This window comes from Hippichthys cyanospilos, chromosome 4, assembly GCF_059441005.1.
Source record: "Hippichthys cyanospilos isolate Australia breed blue-spotted pipefish chromosome 4, RoL_Hcya_1.0, whole genome shotgun sequence".
NCBI lineage: Eukaryota > Metazoa > Chordata > Actinopteri > Syngnathiformes > Syngnathidae > Hippichthys > Hippichthys cyanospilos.
In genome coordinates, this window is record NC_142372.1 from 16746532 (window position 1) to 16768266 (window position 21735).

A 21735-nucleotide genomic window follows, 5' to 3' on the forward strand; every position below is an offset into this window, starting at 1 on the left:
TGTAAAATGTTGGAATATAGTTGTATCATAGGAACTGGGCTCCATCGTGAATCAGGGACCACCTGAATGCAGAAACATTTGCAGTATAGCTATGAGCCATGGCGCAATTATTCTAATCAGGGCTAGTAAGCTGTTAATTAAATCCAGGGAAAAACATTTTAAATGGGCAATATTAAAGAGACCACAGGAGCAGTACTGATTACCTTCCATAGAAGGTGAAACTCCTTCTGCTTCCTGAAATGACTGCAAACCAATTTCTATAATCAGCCTTGCACAGTCAATAGCGCAGGTGGTAGGTAGACAATGGGCATCAAGCTTATCCACTGCGCACCTGCTGGAGCATTCTCGGCCCTATTTTTGACACAGTGACAAGGAACATGTACCCACCAATGGAATGGAATGATGGAAATGTTTGAGACCCAGTCTAATCCGTCCAAGGAAGTCAGAGGTACATTCTCCGTCACTGTAGAGTGACACAACGTAAATGATCTCCTGTACACCTTCATGAGATTGACACACAGCCTAGACAGCCACTCCAAGTCACTTCAGATAAAGAAGCAAATATCCTCAGAAGAGAAAGACATGGGACGCGCATGCTCAGCTTGATGGAAGGCGAGGAGAAAATTATTACGCAGTTTGCCATTGCTCCTGTAGTTTATTTTGCCACCCAGTAAGAGGGCGATTAGCCAATTCTTCCTGACTAGCTCGCATATTTGTCAAATTGTATCTTTTGGCGTCATTTGTACAGGTGGAAACATTTTTTTAAGCATGTAAGCTGTACACCGTAATCTGTTCGGCCAGCGACCGTAAAGCGAGCGTTCATTCTCCTATGTACACAGCATAACTCAACAACATGTTAAAAGATTAAACCCCTGAGAATTCATTTATTATTTTTGTATTTCTTTTGAAATGATTAAAGTATGTATCAGAACTTGTTTTGAAAGGCACGTGGTCAGGTAACGCCGAAGATGAGTAGAGATTCAGTAAGATTTTGAAAGATTCAGTACACCCTGAATTGACTGGTTGTTTGTGAGCAATAACAATTTTTCATACTTGTCAAATAAAAGATGACTGAAAATTAGCTGAGGATATGAGCTGTAAATTTTTCACCACTTTAAAGTGTGCTTCAAGCTACATCTTGGAACCACTTTTCAGTCAGCCAACATTTTTTTTCAGCTCAGGCTCGGTTGTCATGGATAAAGGTAGGTAGGTACACAAATGTGCGCTGTAAAGCACGCGATGTCACCCATTTGTGATATATATATAAATATACAAGGAAACCACACTTTGTATTCATAGCTGCTCGGCTTATGAATGGACATTGTGGAAAAGGCAAGATAAACTGCTGTCATGTAAAAGGTTGCTGATTACCGTTATTGCTGTTGTCGTCCACCAGTATGATCTCTTTAAGAAGATGGGAGGGCGTTCTGCTAATGGCAGAGTGAATGGACCGCAGGATGACCGACAAGGCTTCATTTACGAAAATAAACACAATGCTCACTTGCGGCAGGTTTGAAGGGTAAGTGAGGTTTCTGCATCTGCAGAGGACAAATAAACAGCTGGTGAGGTAAGTAACCTTCAAGCAATGTAATTATATCAACATCAGCACAAAGTAGACATTCATTGGCGTGTACAATATTGTAGTTACATTTTTAATAAATAAAATAAGAATTCAATCACACAGAGTGATTAATGTTGTCATATCTCTCTTCCAAGCAATGAAATTATTTACATCACATGCCACTGTCACATTAGACAAAATCACATCACCATGTTCAAGCAAAGAGTCTGTTTACATAATGAGGATGTCTTGAAAGATGTGTTCAGACAACGTCAAGGCCAAATATGTGATGAATGCACCCCCCAAACTGTTTTGAATATAGCCAGGCAGCTTGTACTAGTGACAAAGGATGTTCTGGAGGGAGTGCACTAATGCAATGGAGAAAACATCCCTGGAGACTTTTAACTGTGCCAGAATTAGCGCCAGGACCTCGCCTTGTAGGCTCCTGTAACCTTGCTAATGTCACCGTTCAAAGTGATGTCCTGTTTGAGGGTTTATTTATGTGGTTTTTTTTTTTTTTTGTCTGAGGCTTCTGCTCTACATCCAGATGAATCCATAAAATTTCTCACATACATTTTCTAAGCAATAGGCTCCTTGACGATTTTCTGAATCATTCAAATTTGGCTGGGTTTTTAATAACATTCTTTACCATATGCTCTTCAAATTGGGAGACTTCAAACTGTTATTTTTTTTTTTTTTTAACCGGGCACAATATTGTAGGTGATTCTTACCCAGTGGGTCTGAGATCCGCTATGGGTCTGTCTAACGGGAGACGGTCACTGAGGTAGCTATTGTAGCCGTAGTACTGGAACATCTTGAGCGCCACTCGTCGGTTGTCGGCGCTGAGCTCCTGACCCCAGTGAGCGAAGAGAGACGAATCTGAGAAGGTCGTGTCGGCCTGCTCATCCTCTCCTCGGCCTGGAGCCTCTGAGACACAAGAAGACAAATGGCATAACGGGTTGTCTAGACCACAGGTGCTCCAAGTATAGACAAAGTGACAGCAAAAAAAATACAGCTCAGTGATGATACATTCACTGTGATTAATGACTTTCCTGTGATCAGATCAAGCATGAGGCAGAGTTGTCAAAACAGACCAGGAGTATACAATCTGGCCGAAAAGCCCAAGTGTCCTTGAACAAAAGATCCAATCATTAAAAGCAGCCAGTGGTTGTGCTTGCAGACACTCTGACTTTTGACCTTCTGGGAGGTAAATGAAAAAATCCCAGCACGTCGACACCCTGCCTGGGGCAGTTGCGAGACCTTCAAAGTCTAGGCTTACCAAAGACCACAGCTAGACGTTGTTTGAAGCCATATCTATGCACGTCGTTGAAAGAATAAGGTCCATACTTTTTTTTTTTTATTAAATGCATCGTGCCCTTTGTCACCTTATTTTTTGGTCTGCGAAAACAAAATTCAGTCGCACATACCTTAGTAAATGTTAGGGATTGTTTTCCTTTTCTTATTGTTTTTCATTTGAATTGTTTTTTGTGGTCGAGAAGAATAGTACTCAAATGGGGTTACGTGTACTCCTGAGGGTTCATGAAGGCACTTCAGGGGGTAATGTGAAATCTTAACAGAGTTTCTGTATGTACCAGAATGTCTTATTATATTTCAAGTCCCATTTATACGGTATTGTTCCAAAATTTGGTTTTATTTTTACACGCCGACAACCAAAATAGCTTGGTGCTCGACCAGAGCATTGGGCACCCCTGCCATACACAATCAAAGTCATGTACACTACAGCAGAAGCAGTGGGTGGTGACTGCAAGTGGAAAAAAATAATACCTGCATCCTAAACATGATGATATTTAATAATGCAAACTAACTTTTTACCCATGAATAGTTACATTACTCTCATCTAAATATTCAGTAGCTGCTGTTAATACAATTTAGTCAGTGATCCTTTCTCATACCACCAGAGGGAGCCTGTCCCTCTACATACTGACAGTCACCGCATTAAAGGAAGTCAGGCAAACTTTTAACAACAGTGCATATTTCAGTTACCTAAACCAAATATGCCGGCAGCCCGTTCTGATAGACAAGAAGATTCGATGCTGCCTCCCAGAGCGTTGCAAATACAAATCAGAAGTGTTTAACAGTCAAGACACTAACCTCACAGCAACTAGGTTGGAATGCCTATAAAAGGGGGCAAAAATGCATGCTTATTGTGGATTCCACAGGTCGCTCATTAAATTGAGGCATTCCTTTCACTCTTGCTGCCTGTTGAGGCATTACACCAGGAATGTTCACATTCAGGCGTGAATATTGAAGCCTGTACTGAAAACTGTTTGGTTTAGTGCACCCTAGACTGGTAGCCAGCCAAGTGCATGGAATGAAAATGGGATTTATGACTACGCGGAAGCACTGGTGAATATAGGTTAAAAGCAACAATAGGGTATCTCGTGACCAATTAAAAAAAAAAGAACTCAATTGAGTTTCTGTTACAATGAATAAAGGAGAGAAGCTTGTTGAAGATAATGGTATATATTGTTCATTTGCATGTCCCGATAAGAAAGAAATGAAAGAAATTGAAAAGTCGCTTTTTGGTATCATCTGTTAATCCCCGTGGCTTATTGAGTCTATAAAGGAGCAGTTTTATGACACAGCTTTAACAGCCTACAATACTGCTGACAGATTGAGGTTATGCAGAAGAATAATTCACCGCCTGACACAACTAATAAACACCTTTTAACTGCAAGTGGAAGCAGTTTCTTCGTTTAGTTGTTTTTTTTTTCTTAATCCTCTTAAATCTAAGAGCAGTTTTAACAGTGTCCCACACACGTTGTACATGACACTGCAGCAAAATAAAAACTGAGGCAGTCACAGGCATATTTTATGATAATGGGACTGTAACATATGTAGTTTGAACAAAACAATCAATTCAGTGATTGTTTCATGTTTTCCATCAGAGGAAGCGTGAGTAGCACCAAGTCCCACACTTTGGGAACCACTGCTCTAATTGGTTCAGCTAAATAGTCAGTCATTTTTACCCCTTTGATGATGATCTTAAAATGTGCATCAAATATTATTATTTATAGGGAGGATTTGGGTATAGGTCCAACAGAGCCCATGCTGTTTCAACCCAGAAAATTATTTGTAGGGGTGACTTTTGGAAAAGTATGTGTTAGCGCTACAGCTAGCTTACCTTACAGATGAGAGCAAATAAATGTCTGCTACATTAGCATCCCCAGTGCATATTATGTATGTTTTTTTACATAACATGTTTATATTGATCAGTATTGTTTGTGACCTTCTAAATTGTGTCGAGATTTTGAGTTGATTGGAGGCGATGTTGTGGAAGATGGAGGTAACAGTGTATCTTGCTTTAGTAATGATATTCATTATCAAAGAACCTTGAAGTCCCTGGTGAGACACCGAGAAGCAAATTACAAGGTTATACGAAATGTTTGTGTGTGTTTGTTTGTATTAAGCAGATTGGACATTCAATATTTATGGGCAGATTGTCAATGTAACATATGAGTGACAACCTTGTCATTTCCGTTACAATATGGATGCCAGTATCGAGGGAACACTTGCAGTAAACAATGAAATGACTCAAAGGACGAAGGAAAAAAGAATGCAAATGACGTGTGCCAGAAATGTTTCAGGACTGGTGTCACAAAAGATATGTATTAAATACAAGTTTTCCCCTTAATGTCTCATTTTTTAATCTCTTGACAGCATGATTAAAAATACTAAAGTTTGATAACAAACAGTTCTCAAAGGTTAAATATTATCATACTCATGATGAATGCAACACATTAAATAAGTCATTTTTATTTCTTTGAACGAATGTCAATTTCGTTGGCGCATTATGCATATGATTATGTTCAAAACTGGGCTGTAATTGCTCATGTTGATCAGAATGTGACAATTGGTCCCTTAAAATGTCTCACACCCAACAACATCTTGCCATTCATCCTATAAATCCATTGTATAAATCTTTACATGCAACAAGTGTCATTATATGTAAAGCCTGTTCATACAAATTTAAGTCTGCAGATATTTATTATATTCAATATTTTCTGACAAAAGGAAATGTGTGAATCATTAGATCAACCAAAAACCAGCCTGTTTCCTCAAAAACTCATGGCAAGTGAAGATAATTGTTTTGATATAGAAAAAAAATAATTTCCTGTAATTTCCAGTGTTGTATGAACAATTTTCCCTAAGGAAGTTAAATGTTCACATTTCTCACTTTTATTTGATTTGACTTCTTTGTGCCATAAAATTCTGTCTTTGACTCTCTGTATCACAGTGATATGTTTTACCACCAAGTTACAGTGCAAACAGTCAACGTGAAAAGTAAATATTGCCCGGTCTTTTGCGTGACTGTTAACATGACGATGCGATTTGACAGTCTTTGCTATTTGTACACATTTGTCGTTCTGGCAGGTTAAGTGACACAAATATCCACTTTTCAGAGATGAACCAACGATTTTTAGAATGAAATTCCTTTTGCAGGAAATCCACAGATTACTATTATTAATATTTAGAAAAGCACTTGCTGTTTTGCAATTCTGCAAATGTACCAAATTGAGAGAAAACGAACAAAATTGAATCATGATTTGAATTTTGCTTCTTACATTTTAAAGAACACAACACGTTTAAAAAAAGATCAACATTGTTGTGAGAGGACCATGACACTTGTATGGCAAAAAATGTGACAAATTTCATTCCTGAGCCTGCGGTCAGCTGTTCAATAACATACCAGCTAGTGTTTAATGTAAAAGTAAAAAATACAAAAATACAGGATGTACACACTCGCTGTTTTTAAATACAGGGCATATTTTGTTTCATAAACATCACCATGTTTAATCGTAGCTGTCAATTCAAAAATTACATTTGGCTGCCGTGAATATCAATTTTACCAACTTGAACAAATGGGCGAATGCACAGGTTTTTGATGTTTGGCCCTGTGTCCCATCACTCCGAACGCATCATTGCCGTCCCTGCACACTCATTTGTGCATGAATGCATGACTTGCATTGACTACAGATGGAATCGTATTGCCAGAAATCTCCCCATGGTCCTCATTAATATTGTTGTTTTTTTAAGTTTGAAATTCTAACAAGGTAATTTGTCAATCATAACAAAAGCAAATGAACTGTTAAATATTTGATCCATGAAAGTTTATTGATGTGAACGTTTTGCTCCACTTAATAAGACTTCAGCAAATGATATTCGTTTGTGTCCTGTAGCCTGTGGACTTTTATCATCCATCAGAAACCTTGAAAATAATGCTCTTTTGCCAAAGACTTTTTTTTTTTTTTTTTTTGCTGTCACACTACAGTACAGGGTGAATGAAAACTCACTATTTTTTTTAAATTTACTTTTAATTTGGATCACATGACTTGTCACACAAGTACATTAGCAACTGGCAATTTTAACCAATTATCCACCTTACAGCTACACTGCTAAAATCTTGATGATATTTTAGGATTACTTCAAAATGTCTTGTCGGATACAGAACTTCTTTTTTTTTCAGACTGTCATCAGCAACAGCATCTCACAAAGTCTTTGGAATTGGTTAAACATGTATGGCTATTAAAAAAGAGTACAAGGGCATGTGGGGTAAATAATAATAATAATAATAATAATAATAATACCATCATCACCATAAATAACCTGCAATTAGAGAACCAAATATAACAATACAATATTATGCAAATCTTAATTACTGTTTCCAAAGTTTAAGTATATCATTATTTAACATTCAGATAACAACCAAATGACAACAGCATAATTCGACTGCAATTATTTCTAATCAAAGTCAACAAGCAATATTATAATCGTCTGTATTTATTTTAATTTTTAGATTTAAATGTACATTACTTTAAATTCAGACTCATTGCTGCTATTTGCTTTTACGATATAGCCTACCCTAACAATTCTAATATGATTTCAAATTGCACTGTATGATTTTCAACAAAATATGCAAACTATATTTATGGAGAACTGTAGAAGTTGGAAACAGCATTACCAAAGCCTTAATGGGTTTATTTGTATAATTCTGAATAAATGTCATCATTTTTAAAATTAATAGACTCTTTTGCTGATGCAATTTGGCTTCGTTTATTAAACTCAAATGTATTTTGAATGAGCTGCTCCAGCACTCCAGCTGTTCCACTGACGAAGATGAAGCGTAACACGCCACAGTTCCTACCGCACGTTTACAAACTGCCATCATTGACTGTTGTACTGTATAGAGAGAGGTGAGGTGCAATAATGTGTGAAGCAGCATTCTAATGGTCTTTTGGGGTGGAGGTACTGCTAACTTACATTGATATACAAATATACGATACCTTTGTCTGCTGGCGATAAATAATGGTGTGTTGTAATCTGAAGTGGAATTTAATCTAAGTCTATGGTTAAACCGTCACTATCATGAATCCTTCATTAACTGTACAGGCAAAACTTTAAGTAAAATGTAAAAGATTTTTCACTTTCATACTAGTATGAATAGAGGGTGATTACAGAAATGAAAATTAAACGACATTAGTCACCCCAGTGTAGCACAGTGGAACTAAGCAAGAGGCACTTTTTAATAGGGGTGCTCAAATCTTTTTCTTTATTTGTTTTCTACCAGAATCCAAGTCACTTGACGTTCAGTAACTGGCAATATCATTTACTGATCCGATACCTCTGTAAAGCATAGAAAAAGAGAGAGCGCATCCAAATTGCCTCAAGTGATGTACTGTACTGCAGTTGCTTTACTTGAATACAGGTTTCCCAGCATGGTACATTTCTATATGGGGAAACTTGGAGTGCAACAGCGGTTCAAACTAAATAAACGAATAAAATGGTTTTATAGCGTAACAATTTTGCATCACAAAAATAAAGATAACAACAAATTGCATTTAAATCGCCTGCATTGATTAAACAAGTTAAAATCTAAAGAACAAAAGATAGGAAACAATCTAACCATCCGCTCAAATGGTCAATTAATCCATTTCGCCTGGTGCAACATAGTAGAAATAAAAAGAGTACTTAACTCGGGTTCTGAGCGGTCGCTTCACATTCATTCACAAATAAAAACAAATACAAGCCTATTCCAAGGTAGTGCGGTTTATAGACCAAGTAGTTCAGTTTTAAGGAGTGTATTGTGATTTTTGTTTTGTTTCATCTCAGTTCTCCAGAGTCTTAGTGACACATCTTTGGCATTCATTTGTCAAAATAGCCCAAGGATGTAGAATTGTAGCCATGCTGTTATTTCAGCCTATTTCTTCCCATGGTGAAGTTGTTGAAATGTGAATAATGTTTTTTGGAGCAGCTCTGACTTATGTAAGAGTGTCAACAAGAAGGCTGGATCTCACTGGGATGTTCCTGACAGCATTTGTATTTTCGTAATACATGATCTCACATTCTGCCATCAAACCTATCTCCTCCCATTTGCATACGACGTGTTAAAAGCTGGTATGTCACGATTGAATTCTCGTTGTAATGTATGCACTCCACTGGGTCGGACTTGATTTGGAAAGTCACCTCCCATCTCCATATGTTTTGTTGCATGGCAAAAACCTTGGCAAGGTTACAGAAAATGGTACACTTAATGCTTCTAACAACAAAGTGGCCTCCGCAATTGTAAAATGGTCAGTCTGGCTCAGATCCAAGTATAGTGATGAAAGCAAAATCCTGAAGCACCACCAGACTGAAAACTAAAAAGTACATGTGTTTCCTGAAACATGCATTGATTGTTTCACTAGTGCTGCTGCACGCTGACAACAAAGTCAAATGGATGTGAAGAGATAAAAAGATCTCAGGATCAACTTGACATCAGACAGACGTTTTAAGCAAATCTGCTCCAACAGTCCAAACACAGGCAGACATTTTACAATTTATCCTCAGCCACGGTGTCATTCTGCATATAAAGCACAGACATCAGACACTTTGCTGCTGTCACAATATGAATTAAATTTTCCTTGGGATGGCGACTAATAGGCAGGACGGGACCTTGATGTAGACTACACGCTGATCTCATCATTCTTGTCAAATATTTATAACTCGGTAAGAAAAAAAGCTACCGTACAAAAGAGATCAAGTATTTGAGAAAACATCTGACACTCAGACGTTTTCATGCAGAAAATCACCCACATGCCGTCAGTAATATTCTTCCAAATGCATCTCCTGCAGAGGAATTCAATGCTGTGCATTTCCATTATGTTTTTGCTTTTGGCTTTTTGTGAGTGTCGTGGGGGGAGCTACTTTCAAACTTTTTAAATGACTTGCGATCCAACACCCACATTTGTTACATTTATGACTAAAAGATTGGGACAGTGAGAATTAAAACAGGCAGGGGTAGAATATTTGTCACGGCCTCGACGGATACCACCAAGAATGCGTGCCATGCTTGACTACATCAATTGATCTGTGTGTCACTAAAGTTAAAACCACTGGATCCAAGCCACGTGGACTGACGGACTGAATTCCTTGAAAATCAATAGTTATTATGGTGAGTAGTTAACCTTGACAGTTTGAAATTTGGGAGAGCGTTCAAAAGCAACATGTATTTTCTTTGAGGTAATCTCAGCTACTGGCGCCATTTTGTGTCAGATCTCATGACAATCAATTGATTTGGAACTAAATTTGGACACAGCAAAAGAAATGTGGCAAGAATTTTAAACTTCAAGATAAGAAGCTTCACTTCAGAGGAACAGCAAAGCATCCGATTCAGCTGTTCTCTCAATGCTTTTGTTTGAAATAGTGGTACATGATGGGAGAGTACAGAAATAGAAATAAGGGTTAAAATGTACTGTTTGTGCATGACAAATTCTTTGTCTGTTAAAACACAAGCAAACCAAAAGTTGGAGAATAAAAACACTCACCAGTCAACTATTTTCAGACACTGAAGTCTTAAAAGTTTGAATTTGACCCAAATTTTCTGCAAAAAAATATGGCACACCTTTGACCTTAACGTTGACATTTCAATCTACACAAGATATTTTTCTAACTTAACTACTACACTGCCATGCACATTTATATTGGTCAAATGAAATCTACTGCCACTGACAATTAAGCATTGCTAACAGACAGTATGTCTGTGGAATTTTTGCTCGTAAACGACTTAAATGAATAACAAATGCCTGAAGATTGCTTTGGATTTGAGATCAGCACAGCCTTTGAGTAGGAGATAACAATTGGTGGTGAATCATGGATTGTCACGTGGGAGGAGAAAGTACAACTAGTTCGAAATAAAGTTTCGGCTTGGCTTGGTTTCAGCCCATTAATTCCGATTCAGGGACTCACACACTGCATTTCCATTCAGTTCAGACTTCTAACCTGATTTTAATCAGAACACATGGGTTTGTGTTACGTTCACTTTGTTTCCATTTTAAAACTGACTCAAAGTCATGTTTTCTCTTTGGGAAAATTCCTGGAAGCAGGTTGTGGCACAATGCGGTACCACGCAGAAGGTGCATGAGTTTAAATTCTGAATTGCCTAGATGCTGTAAAAACCCATGCAGAACAATTGCTTAAAGACTACGACAGAAAGGGGTGTAAATGTTTAATCGAGATATAAGTGGAGGTTTGGCACCATTTCAAAAATCCGCAACAAGTGATTGCAAGTGATGCTTGGTTCAGCAGTGGTAGGTGCTCTGCGGCTTGGGACGGGAGGGGACACGTCCTCTCATTAGGATGCATCAGAGGCTGGCACATCACACTGACATTTTCCTTTTCAAAGAGGAGAGGTTGTGTGCTGCTTTGTCTTTCTCTTTGTTTATTCCCAAGAGGGGATATGCAGAGGCAGAATTTAGTAGGAGGGTCATGTTTACTTGCGGCATCCTTTGTCATCGCTACCCCTTTTGTGCAACTCTCCTCATTAAACCCAGAAATCGCTCTTGCCCTTCATAAGGGTATAAAGGTTCTCTCTGTGCTTTTTTTCATCTTTGGGAGAAGCGTTCTCCTTTTGAAATTCTTTGTCATTAGAGCAACTAAAGTGTCACAACGAGCCACCAGACACTTTGCTTCTCTGCAGGAACAAGAGCAATTTTACAGTAAGACAATATTGGTTTAAATGTATCGTATTCCTTGACTTTGTGACACATTTCCACATGTTATGCCTTTGACAACATTTCTATATATCTTGTATTTTCTCGTGCATGAATAAATGTGGCGTCTTAGTCATTTTTCACAGCCTTACAAGCCATGTCAGTCTGATAGAATTTGACCTTTCAAAGCTTTTTGCAATCTTATTCTTGGCATTGGAATCCAAACTGCTTCCATGTGAGCGATAATCTCAGTTTGCATTGGCTTGCTCAAACACAAGGATTGATTGTTAGGTCGCAGTGCTTGCTTCATTCAATTGCAAAAAAAGGTCGAATTCCATGAATACAACTTTCCGTGAGGGCTCTGCTCACTATATGATCCAGTGCAAAATCTTACAAACACTGAGATGTGTAAATGCAGTAGTGATTTATCGTCTTCGTTTATCGTATTCTATCTTTGCTACATTCCAAAACAAATACAGGGTGTCCTCGGGTTATGAAGGTCGCGACTTTCGAATTTCGAGGGTATGACCGCATGCATTTAGCAATTGGCCATCACATGGAAGTGAAATTACATATTAAGCGGTCTAAAAATGGTGAAACGCCAACGAACAAGTTGTTGCGTGTTCAAGTGCTATGTTCGGTTTTTGGGTTTTGTTAATGTAATAAAAGTGACGGTTGAGATCGACCCTGCCTCCCCGCTGCCATTCTTTCCGGCAGCATGCTGCAGGCTTGTAACAAAATGACACATGTGCAGCCCTGGGGTCTCGCTGTTTCCTGTTGCATGGCCCTTCAAAACAAGAGTTCTCTACAAAATAAAATGAGGTGCAAGAACAAAGTTTATCCGACGCAACAGGGGCGAAAAGGGGCAGAACAATAGCATAATACTTTACTGTACAGTACGTATAGTGTAATCTATTTATTTTATTTTGAGGTATCATATGTATAGTGTTCCGACTTACAATGACATTCGGGTTACGCCGCATCTTAAGAACCGATCCACGTTGTAAGTTGAGGATCCCCTTTACAGCACTCTAATACAGTATTGTGTAAAACACCATTTCTGCCTTCCCTTAGTAAGTAAGAGTCCAGCTGGGTAAATGACACTTGAAAAAGTTTTTCAGAGGTTTGACGTTCAAAATTGAATTGAGTCTTTTGAACGGCTCTTCATTGTGAATGATTGGACTCGAGTCTTTGTAAAGAGCTGTTCATGCCTCCCCCACCCCTGACCCCCGGTCATCTTAGCATATTAGCCCTACAGTTGTAAGAGGGTTTTTAGCTAGTGGGTAAAAAAAAAAGGGAACTAGATTTGATAGATATGAAAGCTTTTGCCAATATATTTTCGATGAAGTGTACATGTGTGCTAGCCAAAGTGTAGGAAATGTTCTGCATATTTATATTTACTTATGTTCTAAAGAGAATAAAAAGTTATTGAATGTCATTTTTTTTCACTTTTCCATATGAAAATACAATCCAATGTTTGGTACAATTGCCAAATGACAGACAATATTTAATGTCACATTGCTTAAATACTTAAAGTGTGACATGAAAAAAATAAATAAAGACAATCTTTTGAAGGACTTTTTTTGTGGACACTTGTGAATGAAAGGCTCCCTTTAAAAAGTCAAACGTTTCATCACTAGTTTTAATCTTGATTAAGGTCTTTCTGTGTAAAATTTGCATGTTGCATGTTGGTTTTCTGTTTTCATTCTACATTCAAAAAACTTCGGTCATATTCGGTTCATTAAAGATTCTAGTGACTGGTTACCACACCTGTCCCCCTACGACTGAAAAAATGGAACTAAAATGAAATGAAACTGAGTTAGTGTTAGAAATTGAATGGCATGACATTAAGTGAGTGAGGATCCCACCCCCTCCAGAAAACCGTATCAATCAAAGGGAGGACTATGCTTTTGATAAAAATGAAAAGCTGGCTTTTAAGGTGGAAACCCTGTGAAAAGCCAAAGGCATTTGGAAATCTTTCAGAGATAAATGCAGAACCTCACAAAATTCATATCTGGTGGGAATCACTGACTCACCATTTTATATGGAGGTAGGGGCGGTCCTTAATAAAGTGGAGTGTGAGTGAAAGCCTCTTCAAGTGCCCGTGCGGGATATAAATCAGAAATACATTTCTGAGTAGCGAGATAAGATAATGTAGCTTATGAACCAGTAATGTGAAGAGGGCCGTTCCACTCATCTTTCTGAGCCAATACCCTGGCAGTTACACTGTTAGATATGATAACCCTTTTCAAAGCTCATCATTTTACTTCAGAAAATGAAGCGTATTTACCAGAGGTTATGCAAAGTCATATTCAAAACACTAAAAAAAAAAAAAAAAAAAACATCCTTGCATCAATCACGGTGTAATTACAGCGTTTTTGTGATTATGTGTTTCAGGAAAAACAGTGATGAATAGATTTTACTGATTTTTACGATATTGGCCGCACAACCCGTGATCAGCTGTAATGTCATAATTTGCTGAGTGAGCATGATGAGTGTGCCAAAAAAATCAATACACATAAACTGTACAAACATTTACTACATTTGATTTAAAATGCCCAAAATCAAAATTTTAGATTGAAAAAATATGCTATCAAACGGGCCTTAACTCTCATAAATCTACTGATTGTGACTGACTGATAATGCTTCCAATATGCTCACAGGTACACAGACTGGTACACGTTTCATGGTTTGCCCATAACTTAGCAGCGCACTTCAAAAAGTTCTTTTTTTTTTTTATCTTGTTTATCATAAATGAACTGTACTGAAATATATTTATATTTTTCATTGGACAACATTTTTTCACATATTATTTTAGTATTGCAATTTGCTGTGAAATGACAGTGTATCTTGTTCTACTTTTTTTTTTCTATAAAAGTTATACAATTTACAGCTAGCATCAAAAAGTAGCAGTTGACAACCGTCATTGGTGTTTTACCTGTGCATCTCTTTTGGCCTTGGTAGGCTTGTCAAACCATATTTATTTTATAAATATCATATCATATTTTTGTTTATACTCTATATAAAAGGTATACAAGTAAATGCAGTAACCAAAGCAGTTATGCAAATAGATATATTGCACAATCTTGTGATGTGTTCGGTGATCAGCTATTTTTAATCTCATTGATCCACGATTGTGATTGGTCCCAAAAATCCTGAGATGTAAAGTCTAGCGACCAACTTGTTTTTACTGCTACTACAAAGTGAGATGAATAACATGCATAAGGCCAATCAAACATCAAGCAAAATGGCTGAATCCTTTCACTTTATGTGCGTGCATGCATGTGCATTCACGTATACTTGTATGGCACTTACTGGAAATGCCTCTACAGTCAGTGGAGAGGTTTTCCAGCATGTGGGCGGGAGTTTGATGTAACTAGCAACAGATTCTATTTATATTTCAGTGAGTTTTAAATGTATCTCTTCTGTTGGTCCTTAAAGGTTTCACCGTTCTATTATATCTATTAATGGGATATATCCATTAATGTTTCACGTCTTTTTACTACAGCACTTTTGGTCAAACACAAAAGTGAGTTTGTACCCCGTGCAGGATTTGTAATTCTGTGAGGTCGATAAAAAAGAAATGTAATATTTGCTTGAGATTGAGATTGAGATAAAAATATGTTTTCATTATGAAGTCATGCAAGTTCCCCATCCAATTGTATCAGGCTGGTTGGCAGTAGCTGCGGTCTCAATGACCTGATTCTTTATTTCCCTTTTGAAAAGGCTGGTTTTTATTTGCTTACATATACTTGTCATTTTAGGGCTGATGGAGGCAAAAATAACATGTCACGCTCGGCTCTTAGTTCTTTCAGGGTATCCTTATTTGTAGTTTGCCCTTGATTTCAATGAGGAGACTTTTAATGAGTCCTTTGAGGTTTTTGTCTGTTTTTATCACACAGCATCTTTTGAATTCGCTGTATCAAACCGTGGGATCTTTTTTTGTCTTCTTAAACAAGACAAAACGTTAAGGAAGTTAAATGTGAGGCATTGTGATGTTGAAGTGTCAGCACATCAAGTGTGATAAGAGATTGTCTGCTGAATGGCAGCCTTTCACACGGCAACCGGTTCTACGTGTTCTTTCAATTGGTCTCTGTGATTGAAGGCTTATAGATCAATACATCCAATGGTGCAGTGATTGGCTAGAAAGGAAATGGTGTTGGAGGTGTTGAAGTGTAATATCATCTGTTTGAGGACAATGTTGACCCAATGTAATGGACAAAAATAAATGAAGAGGATGAAGGAAAATGGGTCACTTGCAGTCTTGTAATAGAGTAAACATAATTTTGACATTACAGTAGATTACAGTAGAAATATTCATGCATGTATACATTACTTCATTTATTTATACTTCTGGAAACATTGGACTGGTAAAAAAATATGTTTGAATAATCTATGTTCACCTTAGTGATTTTTGTGGAGCAATTGGACAGACAGAACGGACAGTAGGACAAATTGGATTTTTTTTTTAAGTATAAGAAATCATTGCTGAACAGATGTAGATGAGATGAAAAGTATACACACATCCTGTGACATTGATACAGATAAGGTAGGGAAAATTATACATAGAATTTTGCTGATGATTCTATTGAGGAATTTTGCACATATTATACAGTATACTTAGATAGATGAGCGTGTGATATATGTGCATTTATATATACTACGCATAAACTATACTATACACTATACATATATATATATATATATATATATATATATATATATATATATATAGAGAGAGAGAGAGAGAGAGAGATCTGTTATCATTGTATGTTAGAATATTGTATGTCAGGCAGAGGTTTTGGTTGTTTGAAATGAACAACTACTTAGCTTTACATTACATTTAGATTGACAGTAAACTTCAGCTCAGTGAGACCAGATAGCATGAAGCTTTTTTATTTAATAATATTAATGTTATGTGCTTAACTGCTGCTGGTTGATGACTTGAGTCACCTGCCACCACATGGCAGTTTTATCTCAAGTTTGCATTCAACATTTCAAACAAGGTATAATGCAAGAAGAGAAATATTTTTTGAAAAGCAATTTAAACTTTCAAGAAGCTGCAGATAGATTATCCTTAAGGAAATGGAGTAAATCATATGCCACTCTGTTGCGAAACCATCACCTTTCATACATTGTAGAAAGATGAAAGGCAGCAACAAGCATCATTTCAAGAAGAATATATGGAAATACACTGCAACATCCAGTTGTAAAAGTTGAAGGGTTGAGAATTTTACGGAAAAACATGCATTCAGAGTCGCACAAACCATTGTGTTCAAGTCATAATGAGATCAATCATCTAATCTCCTGTTCTTGACAAAGAACAAGCAACCGAGAAAACACTCAGTTTTGGAGAAGCAAAAATGTCCCGCTCTACACTCATCAATCGTATATTTCCCTGGTGCCATGACAGAAAATAAAATACAAATAAACTGCTCACTTAGGCCTAGTTTTGGATATCCTCATTTTTCTTGGCAATGTTATAAATAAATTGCTTTAAAATTGTGGCAATTGTAAAACCCTAATCCTGATTTTCATAGTTTTTAGTATCATGCTTTTAATTCATGTTCAATATGTTAATGAAATATTTTGGCTTTTCAGGCTAATCATATTCCTGTTTTTTTTTTTTGTTTGTTTTTTTTTAAAAACAGAGAATGCATGCCAGTCATCTAGAGCGACAAAAGTCTCACAGTTCTTCCTTTGAAAAAGAAGACAGCCTGCCCTGAAGGAACCTTTCAACGGCTCATTGTGGAATTTCAAGAGGAGAATAAAGAATGAATACATCTAAATTTGTGGGCTGAAAGTTCAATTTCCTTTATTTTTACTTTAGTACATTTTTAAGTTGGTACTTTTGTACTTTTATACAAGTAAGAGAGTGACAGCAGTACTTTTACAATTATCAGAGTACCGGTAGTTTTTTGCATTTGTAACAGTAATTTTACTTAAGTAGTTTGAAATAGCCCCAAATTACCTACATTAAACTTGAGGTTGGCTGCAAGGCAAAATATGAAGCCCTCTATCGTTGCACAAAATGAGACAATGTATTTAATTGTTAAAGCTTTCAAAAGAAATTCCATTTGTGGTTCCATTGTTATTTCACACTCAGTGCTATTAAGTCAATTTATCCCCATTAATGTGAGGAGGACATTGTGTAGAACACGCAAATATAATTGGAATTTGTTTTAACCATTTCTCAGTTAACAATGTGACAAATATGCCTTCAAGCCAGTGCCTTTTTTTGTACACTCCTCAACATCATTTGAGTGCTGCCTACCGCTCCCAAACACATCTTCTCACCTTCTAATGGTGAAACAATGAGATGAATAATTAGCTCTAAAACTCTGCTGTGTTGCAAAAATACGAACCGGCACAGCGCTTATCATTGCACAGCAGACAAACGCACACGACAGTCGACTTTGACACTCTTTCTGTTTTGAAAGACTGGCCAGTCGGAGTGCAGCGCTTCTGGCTAGTGGCTGATGGCGGCCGCTGCCCTCAGTAGAACGCTGCCAAAATGCTGCCTCACAGCTGGACCCGTCATGTTTTGTCAGAAAACTGCAAATGCTTGCACAGCGCAGGGTTAGAGAAACAGTACACAGATAGCCTCAGGGTAGCATTGTTATTTTATTATTTATTAAGGAAAAATTCTGCCTGGCCATACAAGTTGTGATTGCATGTACACAAGCAGTGGTGGGCACAGGTTTAATGTGAGCGCTGTGGAGTCACAAGACCCTCAAGCAATAATGGATTTGACTATTTGGCGTTGCACTTGGTTTGCTGCCTAATCGGCATGAAGGAACAGCGAACGTCAAGGGTAAATGAAGATTTTGGAAACTATATACAGTATAACACATTATATACAGTATCAAACAAAAGATGGGAAACAATCTAGTTCAGAGCTTTTTTTTTCTTTGAAAATTTCCTGAATTGTAGAGAAAGTAGATTGTTGTTGTTTGAATTCTTCAACTGCTTGAATGTTTGGAAGAAAGGTTATTTCTTCGTTGTGTCTTTCCACCATATGAAATGAAGCCATGATTGATGCTAAAGTTTCCTGATCATCAATGAATGAAATTTCTTCAAAAGGCCTTCCCTGCACACAACGTTGTCCATTTCTTGAAAAACAAAGCTCGAAAAAGCTGAGACGGTGTTCTATTTTTTTCTACAATCCAACAGAGACATCCCCGAGCAAATACCAGCCGAGTTCTTCTGGGAGATTTTGTAATGACTTCGCTTCAGCACTGTATCACCCCCTTAAAATGGATGGAATCTATTTTTATGCTAAGCATTTGCATTCTGGAGGAATTTGTGAATATTTGATGGCTCCGGCTGTCTCAACAGGAGGAGCCACAGACAGCTGGAGGATGCTGGCAAACTGCTTCAGGCATCAAATGCTCTTTCATGTGCCACCTAAATCTGTTGTGTGCTCGTAGTACACTTCGTTTTAACCGGCAGGGGACTGGGGAACAAGACAAATATTAGAAGCTAATGCAAATCAAACAGATCTTGGGTTGTCAAATAAAAAGTTGAGCTTCATTAGGTTAAGTTCGGTTCACTATTAACATTCTTTTGTTGAGTGCACACTGTAAAATGTGTATGATGTTTTCCTCTCTTACAAAAGTCATGCTCTACTTACTGTACAGCAGGACAGACGGCGTCAAACTGACTACCTCAGCAGTTGGTTGTCATAGCAACTGGTCATCATACATTTGATTTTACATTGAGACAATTTGCTTCACTTACAGGAAGTGAAATGAAGGAAAACAGAGAGGTTACAAAGTTCATCCCATCGAAAACAACCATATAAGCACTGTACTGCGACACAGATTCCCCCCCTCCCAAAATAAAAAAATAAAAATAAAATTAAAAAAAAACTGAATCAGCTGGCGTCTGAACAACTACGGATTTTTATGCAGTCAACTATTCTCCGATGAAAGGTGAGTCGAAGAAGATTGATGGTGTCACCTTGTTGGCCGGACATTATGTTGTTGCTACACAGAGCATTACAGTTCAGTGGCAGCAGCAGACAGGCAAGTCGAAAACCCCGAACATTCTTCTCAATAGATGTCAACATATATAATTTATAAAAGCTGTCATTTATATATATATATATATATATATATATATATATATATATATATATATATATATATATATATATATATATATATATATATTTTTTTTTTTATTTTTTTTTTTTTTTCTGTGTGAGTTACAGTTGTCTGAGTACATTTGAATGCACCACTTAGTTAATGGCTAACGCCAACGCTGCAGACTTGTGGCGTATCATACAGTGGCAGCCTGTCTTAGTGTCCTTAATCAGCGATTGAATATGATTTAATAAAGGCTGTGTGTAGTTGGCACAGTTGGCAATAAAATTGATTCAGGGACATTTTATATCATTTCTGAATCTGTGTAAACAGGAATGTTGATTCTCATGTAAATGGATTTTTTTGGACACACCTCTGAAAACCATAAATGATAAGCGATCAGTTGACTTTAGAAGCTGAGTAGTTCATCCCTTTTTACAAAAGCCACCTGGTAAGTGGAATTTGTATCCTTTTTATTTGATTGGGATTTGTTTAAATCACAGATGTGATCCGTACAAGATGTGACCACGCAATCCACACCATAGAAAACAGAGATGCAGATGAGTGGTTACCCACAGATTGCATCATGTGGATTCCAGATGGGTCCACGAGGTGAATCTGAGCGTGTGGAAAGGGTTAGACATTGGGGTGACGCTGATGATTTCATACAATAGGATTTCTCCAGGGCACCTTCTCATGTTGTAATGTTGTAACATCTTTACAACATCTGCTGTCAAACACCATTCTGAAGCACTTTGCTGTAAAATGGAATAAAGTGCCGTATAAATTCAATCTGACATTTTCACAGATTCTACCTGCTACCTTGTTCAATATTTAAAGGGAAATTGTTGTATTCTTTGTTTTTTCTCCTCAAGAAGTGGAGTCTCCTCTGAAATCCTGCTTAGAGAAAAAGTCTCAATGGTTCGGTTGAATAAGCAAATCTGAATTTTTTTTTATTTTTAGAGACATCTGACTATTTCTACACGTCTGAAACCTCAAGATGATATAGACGAAAAAAGTATTCAGCTCAGCACTTTTTTCGCTGTCAAGTTACAGCATAATTCCAAACTGTTTTAATTGCACAACATTCAATCAAGACCTGCTTATGAATTTGAAAACACACCAAAAAAAAATCTTTTTGCCAGACATTCAAAAAAAATGTGTGTAAGAGCATTGTGGAGAGCAGAAGGAGAAGAATTTAAAGCGGAATTCACACCTGCGTGTCGGTACATACATCTTGGCTTTCCTGAGAAAATAAAATGATGTTCAGTGGCTGTCAGTGCTGTGGGAAATGAAAAGTAGGCCATGAAGAGTGTAATTATTAGTGTGGGCGGGAACAGATCACACATCTGTGAACTCTACATGAACTTATAATCACTGTTTTGTGCATGTAATATTATCAATTCAGAGGTAGGAAAATTTTTGCCCAAGAGCTCTTTAATATTTCAGAGGTTGGTAGATCTGTACAGGATAAACGATATATAGCAATATATGTGCAAATATTCTTGTATATGTCATATGCTTGTTATTAACACCCTTGCCTAACCGGAAGGATCGAAAAGATCTCAATTACATAAATTAGGAGCTTTGAAATCATGTAAAACCAAACAATTATCTCTGTTCCCCAGTGCAGAAAATGCAATGCAACCAATGATCCGCTCAGCAATCAACTGTCAATCAAATACTTTTACGATGACATCAGCAAACATATCGTGCATCCCAACAATGAGGTGCTCTCAAGCAGCCATACCTGGCTGAAACGTACATGCTGGCTATCTCGCCAGACTTATTAAAAAATGAATAAAAACATCCATCCGTCTATTTTCTACAGCTGCTTATCTTCACTAGGGTCATTAGCGTGCTGGGGCCCACCCCAGGCATCATCAGGCAGTAGGCGGGGGGGACACCCTGAACAGGTTGCCAGCCAATCGCAGCACACACAAAGAAAAAACAAACATTCACACTCACAGTCATATCTAAGGACAATTCAGAGAGTGCAATATACCTTCTGTACATTTTGGAGGAAGCTGGAGTACCCAAGAGGGTACATGGAAAACAAGCTATGTAGCTTGTAGAAATCAAGTTATGTAGTGAATTG

General features: G+C 37.4%; 1 protein-coding gene across 1 annotated transcript in view; it reads right to left on the reverse strand.

The window, feature by feature from the left end:
• galnt18b (UDP-N-acetyl-alpha-D-galactosamine:polypeptide N-acetylgalactosaminyltransferase 18b) overlaps positions 1–21735 on the reverse strand; it is a 71851-nt gene that overhangs the window by 36011 nt on the left and 14105 nt on the right. The window contains exons 2-3 of the mRNA XM_088412221.1: positions 2293–2488; positions 1372–1538 (exon numbers count right to left, since the gene is read on the reverse strand). Of these exons, the coding sequence (XP_088268347.1) occupies positions 1372–1538; positions 2293–2488 (363 nt within the window). The remainder of the gene's footprint in view (positions 1–1371; positions 1539–2292; positions 2489–21735) is intronic.